This window comes from Ceratosolen solmsi, unplaced genomic scaffold (genome assembly GCF_000503995.2).
Source record: "Ceratosolen solmsi marchali unplaced genomic scaffold, CerSol_1.0 scaffold53, whole genome shotgun sequence".
Classification (NCBI taxonomy): Eukaryota; Metazoa; Arthropoda; class Insecta; order Hymenoptera; family Agaonidae; genus Ceratosolen; species Ceratosolen solmsi.
In genome coordinates this window covers 766548-779097 of record NW_011948441.1, presented here as the reverse complement: position 1 = coordinate 779097, position 12550 = coordinate 766548, and the positions used below count along the sequence as shown (strand labels likewise).

The following is a 12550-nucleotide window of genomic DNA, read 5'->3' as shown; positions in this document are numbered from 1 at the left end:
TCTGACTGTTTCAATTGTGCTTTATGCTAAGATAGAGCAGAGCACTGCTGTGGCGTACGTGTAAGGCATTCTTATAATTTTTATTTTGCAAGCAATTCATGGAATGGACAAGATCAGCTTATTGGATAGGATCATATATTTGTCGTAGGTACAATGTGAGGAGCTTTGAATTTTGCCCATAACGATGGAACTTTTGATTGATGGCTGTAAAAGCTTGAAAAGAATAAATTGTAAGCTACACTATTGCATATAACATAGGGTAGTATTATAATTTTACAAAGAAGTATTCTTTGGATGATAAGTATGTAACTTACATAGAATATGTGATGGGAATATAAACGAAAATGTACAAATAAAGGTCTATAAAAGTGACTAAATTAAGTTTTATACAGACATTTCTTTCAAAAAGACAGAGTAAGAAATTATTAATTTTAAATTTGATCCCAGTAATTTGTAACGTATTCGTTTCTTGGACCTGAATGATCACACCACCCGTGGAATAAAGAGGATGATATTGTGAAAGCGTGTGTGTATGAGCTTATTCGGGTATATGTGTGTATTTAAGTGTAACATTGCAGTATAAAGCAGCAAGAAAAAAATCAGCTTGAGAATACGGTTGAGCAGCCAAAAATGAATAAAGTGCCTAGTACAAAGTATTAACTATCGAATAGAATAAACGAGAAAAGGCATTCCGAGCATCGGAAAAAGATCTGAGAGATTGTAAACACTCGGTAATTTCAATCGAAACCGCGGTAAGAGAGAAAAAAGCGCGCCATACGTTAAGATTGATCCCGCAAAACTTCGGAGTCCCAGTTGTGTGCGTGCGTGCGTGAGTGCGCGCGCGCGTGTGTACGTGCATGTCAGGCTGCGGCGAGAGAGAGACGACGCGGAAGGAGGGAGACAGTTGGGAAGTACAAAAAGACGAGATCGTGGCGAGCAGGGCCAAGCTGGAGGGACCGAGAAAAGGAGGTAAATATGGATGCGAAGGACCATAGGGAGTCGGGGTGAAAAGTCCGATGGGGAACGCCGCCATGTTAGGATCGTGAACTCTCGCACACACGTGCTCGAGGCGATTTTTTTATACTTGTTTCGGTGCGAGATTCCTTAACGAGTTGTTAATCTACTTGTAGATTCAAATTTTATTCATGCAGCTGTATTAAAAACGCAAATTGTCAATCGCACGTGGATAAAAAAAATTTTTTGAGATTTTTTCTAAATAATTATATTTTGGTTTTAGAATACCGAGAGGTAAAAATTATATTCACGATTATGGAAGAAAAAAGAAAAAAAGAATAAATCCAAACGAATAAACCCGTAGTTTTATTTTTGTAGATATTTCAGAGGAAGTAGCTTAGAATGTAGTATAATACAATTTAGAAAAGAAATTAAGAAAAATTTTTAATAAATATTATAAATACTTCAAATATAAATTGAACAAATTTGATAGAGCTGTTAATTAAATTTTTTGTCCAACATGCATTAACATTTAATATATCCTGTTTGATATAATTAATTCTTTTACTAATTTTGTTTCGATGAGTATATCTTCCCAGTAAATGTAATTATTTATTATTAGATTGAATTAAAACTAATAAATTTAATTGTCACATTGGGTGAAATTTATACTGTTAAAATAGTGCTAACCGCATTACTCATTATGTACATAAAATTAGATATATATTAAACATTTTTCATTATACAATCTCCTTAATCCATTTCATAGTAATATGTGAACATTAATTAATATAAAAAATTAATTTTTTCAATACAGCATGTAAATATGTTATAGCAATATTGTACTTTTTGTGACATATCAATAATTATAATTATAAACGTTCACTTATTATTCAACAAATAAAAGCTCACTGTATAAATGAAACTCACTGTATTCTTCATATAAAAAATTTGATTTGATTACACTTGCTATAAATGTGAGCATCATACGTCATAAATATTTACTCAAATGAAAGATCTAATACTCTTAAAGCCTATGAAATATTCCATATCATATATCATGTCAGATATATTCCATATATCTTTCGTATATTAATATTATCGAAATGTATTCGTTACTTTGTGAAAGAAGAATCATCACATTCATCGTGTAATAAAAGGACATGCCTGCAACAGTTTGACATCATTATGTTTACATTGTGTATACACCTTCCACAATGTACACGCACCCTTTAATGCATGCACACGATTAACTCTGTGTTACTTTCCACGGCCGCAACATGGCGGATCGGCTCACCTTCACCGCGGGCTAAGATTCGTCCCCACCTTCCCTCTACGGCCCTTCCTCGTCCTTTTGCTGCCACCGCCTCCTGTTCACCCCTCCCTCACCCGCTTATCGGGCATTCCGATAGACTGGCTTCGCGCTCTGTTCTTGCAGTGTTTTATTTATTTTTTTCAAACGCTTGAATTTTATTAGCTTAGTAAATTTGCATTTATAGTAATATTGCGTATTAGAATGTTAAGTCTGAGAGAGAGAGAGAGAGAGAGAGTTTTCAGAAAAGTTTTCAGATTCAAAATAGAACTATCTATGGATTCTAATGATCAATAAGCAAAAATAACATTAAATAAATTTAATGCCATATTTATCGAAAATCATAATCTTACATTAAGCAGTGTATTATTGTATTATTGGTTATCCTTAGTGAAACTATCAGCCTTTCATTGCAATATAACCATCATTAACTAACGATTTATTGTAAATCGCCATTATTTGCAATATAAATTTACTCTATTCCTTAATGTAAATTCTAAAACTAAATTCAAAGCTATTAATGTTCCCTTGATGATTACATCATTATTTAATTAATTACTTCCGCTCATATATTAATACTAAATTATATAAAAGTTAATGTTATTTATTAGCTAATGATAATTCTCTTCGTATAATTTTAAAAATCCAAAGTGTATCCATGCTCAAAATACGAAATGATTTAAGAATATGTAGAAATCATTCAAGCGAAAAAAATTGCTTTTATTCCCTATGAAAATTGAATTTTGTGCTAATCTTTATGAAAACAAAAATTGTCCTTATGCTGTAAATTTATTAATACGAAATCTTGCTTTTAATGAAATTTATATCCTTAATAATTTTTAAACGTAAACAAAATAAAATTTGTATAAACTTAAAACAATTCTAATGATTTATTATTCTATGTTTCTAAACCTTATTTCAAAGAGCTTTATATATTTTCATTTGCATATTAGATATGTACTTATTTACTCATTATATTATTATTAGCCTAATACAAATAACAATAATCATAATATAATATTCTTAGGAAATTATCTTAAAACAATTAATCAAAATTTATTAATATTTAAAAAATTGTTTTTTATTAATAAAAAATATGATTTTACATTGTTGTATTGAAATATTATTGATTTTGGAAAGAAAAACAAAAATTTTACAACAATTTAATTGAAGTAAAAATTATATTTTATTACTTTATTTTTATAATTATATCTATCAAAAATTTAAATAATCAATTCTCAAATAGTAATATATCGTTTGAACTTATAGTGATATCTTAGTAAAAAAAAAATTAAAACATACTTATTAAATAATTGGTATATTTCGGATAAACTTCGTTATAATTTAATAATAGAAAGAAAAAATTTAATACAAATAATCAATTTTCAAAGAAGTCGTGAAAACCTATTCAAAAGTATAGTCAAGTTAATACGCAATAAAGGCTATTTAATACATAAATTCAATATAATTAATTATGTATAATTGCACAAAGTTTCTATACATTCATGTTTTTTTTGCCTTTGTTTTACAATTTAAAATATATTCAAACAAATATAAATTAAAAATATTAAATACCTCGTATTTATATTACGAAATACCGTTGTTTTTTTAAGAAGGTAATTAATTAAAGTAATAAAAAGAAAATTTTTTTGTTTTATTTTAATATGGCCGAACTTTGTAAAAGAATTGTTTAATATAAAATATAATAGAAACATATGTACTCTAATAATTAAAAAAATTTATATAATATAACCTCCAGCGATCACAGCTCTCAGCTTAAAAGCAAAATTATATCACATAACCTCAAAATCGTCTTTAATTTTAGAATAATTCACCAATAATTAATATATTAGCATATGTATAAACAAACATAAATTACTTTAAGCCAAATATTATCGTAATATTTAATATATAGTATAATATCTGTGATTTATTTTCAAACGTTTTATTTCAATTTTTTAATATTATGATGAAATGTTTTGTAAATAGACTGAAATATAAATATTGTATTTTTTTTTTTTTTTAATAACGAAATGTAAAGTTAATGTTGTTTCTTGTTATTAGTGGTGTCTTTTTTATATGCATTAATGATGTAAATAAAAGTAACTTATAAAAATTATATTTTTTTATAGCAAAATATTTATATTATAGAAAATTATAATAAATATCAGTTTAGAAAATGTTTACGTGTAATGTTGAGTTCATTGAACAGTGAGTTTTATTTCTAAATAAGGTTTTTTTAGGTTATATTAAAAAAAATTTCATTTACAATGCAATGATTAACAGTAAAGGCAATGAATTGCATTTTAATACATTGTTTAATGGGTAGCTTAAATAATTTAAAAGCAAGATTTGCAAAAAATTTTATAAATTTCAGAAATTTAATAAAAATATAATTAACATCAATTGATTAATTAATTATCTATTTATTTTGTTTGTTTTGCACGTCTGTAATTATTCAGCAAATATAATGTCTAATAAGTCAGAATATTTTAGAACTCGTAATATATTTTAAACAAAATATTACAAAATATTTAAACAAAAGAATAAAATAAAATAACGCTTTTATTAAAGTTTTAGGTATAACATTGAAATTCTTGCCTTGTTGTAGGTATCCTATATAAATAAAAAAAACAGCAGATATTTTAGGCATTTTAGTTGATAATTTTCGGACCCTTGGCGATGCAATGGCATTAAGTATGAGTGTAGAGAATCGGCGTAAGACCGTGGGGAGTTAGAATTCTAGAAATTAGTACGGAGTACGAACGTGGGCTGTAGAAGGGCGGGAGGTGGAAGAGAGAGTGAAGAGAGGAAAGGAGACGAAAGATGGCTTGGCTTTTTCGCTAGCGTGAGTCATGAGAAAGTGCCGCCGAAAATCTTTAGGAGCGTCTTTCGAATGTTGTCTTATTCTTATCAATATAATTTTTCAGCGCCGTCCATAAATTTTCGTCATTAAGTAGAGATTGAACATTTGTTATCAATTGTAAAGTGAATTATATTCGTGTATTTTATGGTTTCTTGTTTTTACACGTTCAAAAAATTAAATTTCTGTTTTACGTGCATTCAGACATACGTATAATATTTATTTATCTTTTGCTTCATTATGTTTTTGATTGCGATTTGCTTTTTTCATTTTTGACAAAATATAATCAATGTTGTCTGCTTTTGAATTTTTATTGGTTATCTAATGACTTATTTTTAACATCAAAACCCTGATTATAACTTCAAAGAGTTATTTTTAAAAAATTATTTTCAAGTAATGCCCATGTTATTGGAGAAATACGTGGTTGGCACGATTCTATCTATGATCATTGAAATTTCATAATTTTTTATTCATAATATATATTGAGTTTAATAATTAAATAGTTCTAATGAGTATTTGTCGAATATGACAGCGTATATGCTGACAAGTTGCATTGATAAATTATAAAAATATTAATTTTAAGCCATTGTAGACAAGTATTTTCACGAATTGTTAAATAATTGTAATAAAAAATTTTTTCAATGTATTATTTATTCTTATTAACGAAAATTTTGTATTTTATAGAATATCTGAAAATTACACGGTAAAGCTAAATAATAAATTGGTCAATAAAGAAAAAGAAAAATTTGATACACTAAATAGAATTATTAATAAAATTGATTAATATACAGATAAAAATAGATATAATTTTATTCTGTCACGACTAAATATTAAAGCTTCACAAGGCCAATGAATAGACGTTTAGTTTGTAAAAACTATAAAGCTACCAATCAAGTAAAGATGTTGAGTGAAAGTGACCGATCATATTGCTCTTTTTCTTATGCTTGTACACCTTTAATTATGCATATAGGATATAAATAACGCGTATTGTGCGTTACATGTACTTAAAACTCATTTATTAGCAATTGCTTGTGCATATTCAACCGAATGCACACGGATGAAGATATGTATTAATGTGTATATGCGATGGGGAGGGAATAGGTGCGCGCGCGTTCTTGCATGCATTTATATTTGAATGCGCGCGCATATGCATGTATTCATACCTATATATACAAAACATCAACAGTATCTAAGTTTTGTGCACTGTTTTCGGTTAATTGTATTTTGTTCAAGTATACATGAAAGTTAGACTTTATCCACGTGATTTTTCATACTACAGCCTACTGTTCGTTGTCTTTTACGCACATGCATCTATGCAATGACAAAAGAAGAAAAAGGTTAAGTTTTTTTAACAATATTTGGGAAATAATAGAAAAATCATTTTACAATATTAATATTTAAATATTCATTTTACATTTAATTATTATTTCACTTTTGTACTATTGCATCTATGGTTATTCTTATATTTTGTTTTACATTAAATATGTAACGAATAAGTATATTATAAAGTTCCCACGTTTGTTCTTTGGTTTCTTAGTGACTATTTACATGTAATCTTAATCCGAAAGTTATAATGATAAAAATATGTTGTTTAAAGTTATTTAATGTGTAAATCTTGTTTCAACAGAACAGGATACAATGAGTGGAACCCAAAACAATGCAATGTCTTTGGCTAATCCATCAGCAATTCATTTGGGTCCAATATTGGCTCCTGGAAGCAATGAAACAATTTCCATAGTCATTCCACTCTCTGCTCAGCTAGCCACTCTATCCAGAAATGCAGCTGTTCAGCAGCAAGTAGTTTGTAAACAAGAACCTGTCGATAACAAGGACAAAAAATCACCACCTAAGCGAGCAAAGACTAATCCGCCTCGAATAAAAGAGGACAAAACCAAAGGTGAATCTTCAATCTATAGAATTAGTATTAGTAATTTCAAAAGGATTTTTACTATTTAGCTATCAACTTATAAAAATATATAAGTATATATGTGATAACTTTATAATTACATTCAATTGCAATCAATACATTACATTTAAATTAATTAAACATATTTCAAATAGAATAAAGGTTTTTCTACAAACTTTAAAGGTAACTGTTTTGATCGTAAAATGATATAATATCGATTGACTGATTAATTGACACAAGAATTTGTATATAATAAAGACATTTAGATATAATAAACTATTTTATTTTGTTTACAATTTTATTATGTACAAATTGTATACAAATTAATTTTAAGAATAACGAACTCGTTAGTATCATTTCTCAATTAAAAAAAAATAGATATAAATATTTTTGCGATCTCATTATTCTTAATCTCTCTATTCATAATTCAAGATTAAATTTGAACTGTAAACATCACATTTTAATACTTTTAAGGGTTTCTTTAAATATAATAATTTAAATTTTAAAATAATTGTGTTGAATATAATTTCTAATGGATACAATGCATTTATTACTTCATTAGAAATTTATAAGATTACTATTATTTTCAGTCTTAAGAATGTGTTGTATGTTTATCGTATTATTTCCACCGAATAAAATAAATATTTCATAAAAATTATAATAAATTATATTCTATATGTTTTATGTTATTAATATGATTTAGTGTGTTTCAATATTAATTTATAATATAGTTTTAATAATAAGTTATTACTACTCTAATTTTCTATATTTGATATAAACAAAACATAGTGTTTATATATATATATGTATGTATATAATATTTATACATTAAATTACTTTAAATTCACGCATTCAATTTAGAGTAGTTTACAGCATATCCTTGTTGTAAACTGTTCGATTAGTAAATAATGCTATTATTTTAGTTAAAATTGACCAAAGTGTTAAGATAGTGATATTCAGATACAAAATGATTAATAATTTTAGCAGTAAAGTTATATTGCAAAATAATCATTTTTTAATACTTTATTTATAAACATATATATTCTATTTATTTTTTCATTTAAATTGCTAACCTTAATTTAAAGTAATTATAATATCATTCTTCGATAATTTTTATTTTTTTATAAAGTATTTCATTTACATTAAATTTGTTTCTCATTATTTAATTATTTGAAATAATTAATTTTATTATATGTGATAAAATAATTGCGAATACTTATGGATAAATAGAAAGTCATTATTTACTAAAACTTATCACAAAGGTGTTTAGAAAAATATTTACATAAGTAGTCAATTTTTTATTTATAAGGTATATAGTATATATAATTATATAATATTTAATGATTATTGCATCACATTTAGAATAAACATTAAATGAACTATAAATGTTAAAATATATACATAAATGAATCATATTAATCATAAGTAATAGAAAGAAGTAAATGTGTATAATAAAAATAATTTTCTTTACATTAGGTTGTCCTTATCCAAATTGTAGCAGATATGGAAGAGCATTTTCAAGGGCCCATGACTTAAAACGTCACATAGCCCGACATGAGTCAAGAGAGAACAAAACAACAGATGCACAACATCAACAGATATATCCTTGTTTGGTGTGTGGTGCCCATTTCTACAACGAACTTATTTTGCAGAGGCACAAATTGATTCATGAAAATGGCGCAAATTCGATAACGTCTACAAGTGGTCCACCATACACCTGCAACTTTTGTAAAAAAAATTTTGAACACGAGGGTCTCCTCAATGCCCATTTGCCTATTCATATTAAGGTAATTATGAAGTTCAAATTGTTTATTCATCTGTTGAACAACCAATCAGTTTTATTTGCCTTTTTATAACATATTAATACTATTTTATTGATATACTACGTTTGAATTATAAGATTAAAGTATTTACTTTATCAAAGAAACTATTTTTAATTCATGTTTCTGTCTGCTATTATATTATTATAAGCTGTAAAATTCTGAAAATAAGTTGTTTTGTTACCAATGAATTTTAGAAGTTTATTTTGTTAATCAGAAGCTATTAATGTACCAACATTGATAGCTTACTGATCTTCAAAAATGTTAAAGATATTCAAAATTAAGCAATAGAAATATTCATTTTATCGAGATTTAATAATGTTTCTTAAATTCCTTAAATTTAATTTAATCTTAGATTAGGACAATCAACCATTTATTTTAATTTTATTGAAACAATAAATTTCTTTTAATATTTTAACTGCATCATATTTATTTATATTGAACAGAATTGGAATATCATAATCATGAAATCATGAATCAAAATCAAATAAACAAAAATTCAAGTACATCTAAATGTTTCTCAATTGTTCAATTTAAAAAAAATTAATTTCATTTATTGTGATTACACTGTTTTCCAAACAGATTTTGATAAACAATATTCTTTTCATAAGTTAGTGTTATCAATTCATTTATGAAATATATTTACTTTTTTATCTATTAAATGAAAGCAACGTTTATGATTATTACTTATAGTTTAAAGAAATTTTTATAGATGTTCATTTATTTAGCACACACTTATGTTATAGAGTAAATGGAATTCTAATTATTTGATAAAGCATTCTATGCGAAGACAATGAAGTATACAAATCATAAAATTTTACATTTGATTTATCTTCATTCGTAAACATTTAAGTAAACATAAATAACTTTGAATGGATATTTTTGATTTTGATGAAAAGTAATAAAATATAGCTCGTAATAAGATAAAATAAGTGAGTTAACGTTATAATCGATAACAGAGGGTGTGTATACATTTTTTAAAAATACAAGAAATTATTAACAAGTAAACGATTTTTGATAAACATTGATGTTAATTGTTAAAAACCCTTGCTCCATTTTGCAATGGTTATATTAACATATTCGCGGATCTCGTGGTCCGATAAAATCATTATCAATTCAAATAAAAACATAAAAACTAAAACGAGCCGTTTTCATATGGTACTTAATGGTTGAGTGGACCCCGGTCGAACGACACAAAACTAAACGAGGGAACGTGAGCCCAGCCAATCTCATCACGCGAAACCCCGAAATCTAGTCCTAGGGGACGTGACTCAACAACCGGGTAGTAAAGACCACAAGTCTAACATTGTTGTCGGCGCTCGCCAGAGTGAGCCCTTCCTTGCGTTTCAGCACACGACGTCGACGATGCCCTCGGCATCGCGCTATCAGCCCCCTAACGGCCCTGGCACGACGGCTGCTTCCTCCATAGCATCGACAGCCTCGACGCCTGTGACCATGATGCCGAGTGCCTCATCGGTACCCTCAACGGATGACGATTACCGCCTCGAGGATATGCTGCTATTGCGTCGTGGAGGTAACGCCGGCCCCGGCGGCCCCCACAAGGTGCCCGCGGCTCATCTCGGCAGCGCCTCGACTTCCTCTTCGTCTTCGTCTTCGTCGCCCTCATCTGGACCCGCAGGCGTCTCCAAAATTCGCTGCGAATATTGCAGCAAGACTTTCAAGACTAAGTGGACACTCAGCTCACACGTGGCCGCACACGAAGGTCGCTTTCAGTACCAATGCTGCATCTGCAGTAAGCGCTTCGTCAGGAAGAGCCATTATGAAAGTCATGTGAGGTCGCACGACGCCGCAAGACCTTATGTTTGCGAGCATTGCGGTCAGTATCGATATCGAGTTGCAAAGGCTTTTAATTTCTATAGTCTTTCGTGCCCTTAAGGCTATTTTCGCTAGCAATGGGGGTTCTACCTTTACATGCCAGATGACATTAGAAATATTGTTTTTAACACTCAATGATACAAAAGCTATGTAAGTAAGATTAATAGTCAGTATGGATTGTAAATAAAGGCTTTCGGAAGACTTATTATAATGTACAGTTGATTGGTATTTTGTATTTAAAAAAAGCTTTCTATTTTAATTATTAAACTATTATTTTAAATTTATTATTTTGTTGTTCTTAACAATACGCTTGTGAAATATAGTACAATTTAATTTTGAAATTGTACACTATAATATATAGTATTTTAAATTGACATAAATAAATTAAAATTTTAATTAATTGATCACGCATGATTTAGTTTTATAATTAATACTTTAATTGATAGATTGTGAAAGATCGTTGTTTTTCTTCATTACCTATTTTACGAAATACGATAAATAAAGTATATTCAATACTTTATTTATATATAGTATTTATATTTATATATATATTTTTATTTTTATTTATATATATTTATATTTATATTTATATATAGTATTATATTTATATATATATTTATATATAGAATATAAGAACATTTTTTCTAGGAAAAATGTTACATTAATATAAATTTATATAAAAACCAAATAATTGTAAATTTGTGAAAGTAAGCTTGTAGAAAGTATCTTAAATTATATCTTTATGAATGAATGAATGAATGAAAAAAACAATGAAAAAAATTAAAAATTATGAAATTTATGAACTCTTTCATTAATCGAACGGTATTTAAAACTACATAATGAATAATAACAAATGGATAACAATGGATGTTTTTTTTCCTTTGTTAATAGGTAAGACATTTAAAGAGAGTAAACATAGAAGAGAGCACTTAAAGCGAAAGCACCCAAGCAACCGAAATGCCATACAATCATTATTGGATAGCATCAGCGCATGCGTCAACGAAGAAGCTGCTGCTGCCGCTGCCGAACAGGCCAAACTCACTATACTCATGCCGATGAATTTCAGCACTTAAAAGCAAAAGGTATTGTAAGTTCTCTGTTAACACAGAAAGCCTTTAATTATTTCAACTTGTAATATTTATGGTCAATTTGTCACATTAATTTTTATTAAAAACCAATATTTCTAAAATTCGATCTTTACAAATAATCATTGATTAATAAATTTCAGATTTTTAGTTTCTGGATTTTTTTATAATGGAAAAAAAGGGAGTTCAACATCCAAAATACCAAAGATCTTAATGAAGCTGCGGAATAAGCGCTTCAATAGACTTAGAGTAATTTGGAAAAATGCCTCGATGTAATGTAAACAATTTGTTAAACTTGAAGCTCCATTTAATAAAGATTTCGACAAATAAAGCGATTGGAAGAGTTGATTAAATGTACTTAATGAAGAGATTACTTTCGTACGGTAAATTAAAGGGATACAACACAACATTACACACAAAAATTATTTTGCGTACCAGAATTTCATTTTCGACAATTGTATGATATGCCGAATCCTTTTAAACAGAATGTAAGAGAATATCAATAAAAAATGTTTACTCTTTTCAAATTAATTATGACTTGTAAATTTATTTTTTGAATCTTATTTTTCAAGATATTGAACCTCACATGCATTACAATTATCGATAAAAAGTATTATTGTTCTTCATAAAAACTTCTTTAAAATAAAACTTTTATGGAAACATTAATTTCTTCACCATCCCAGCATATAATAATAATTTAATATTTCAAATATTTAGTAGTTTCTATAATTCTATGAATTTCACTATTATCTAACCGCTTTCACAATTAGAAAA

General features: G+C 27.6%; 1 protein-coding gene across 2 annotated transcripts; it reads left to right on the top strand.

The window, feature by feature from the left end:
• The first annotated feature begins 387 nt into the window (after nt 1–387).
• Nucleotides 388–12307, top strand: LOC105365668 (zinc finger protein 865). Of its 2 annotated transcripts, none has more exons than XM_011503893.1 (6): nt 388–969; nt 6757–7026; nt 8512–8822; nt 10206–10692; nt 11583–11773; nt 11920–12307. In XM_011503893.1, exons 1-5 carry the CDS (start codon nt 858–860, stop codon nt 11762–11764), a joined length of 1362 nt encoding a protein of 453 aa, XP_011502195.1. In that variant the 5' UTR covers nt 388–857; the 3' UTR covers nt 11765–11773; nt 11920–12307. The 2 variants fall into 2 exon arrangements, with proteins under 2 accessions (XP_011502195.1, XP_011502194.1); XM_011503892.1 differs by having other exon boundaries at nt 10182–10692.
• Nucleotides 12308–12550: the final 243 nt, after the last annotated feature.

Excerpts from the sequence above, each read along its gene's own strand:
- LOC105365668 (XM_011503892.1), top strand. The coding sequence starts at position 858 with ATGTCAGGCTGCGGCGAGAGAGAGACGACGCGGAAGGAGGGAGACAGT. Across the intron at positions 970-6,756 it reads GGAGGGACCGAGAAAAGGAG|AACAGGATACAATGAGTGGA; the intron begins GTAAATATGGAT and ends TTGTTTCAACAG. Across the intron at positions 10,693-11,582 it reads TTATGTTTGCGAGCATTGCG|GTAAGACATTTAAAGAGAGT; the intron begins GTCAGTATCGAT and ends CTTTGTTAATAG.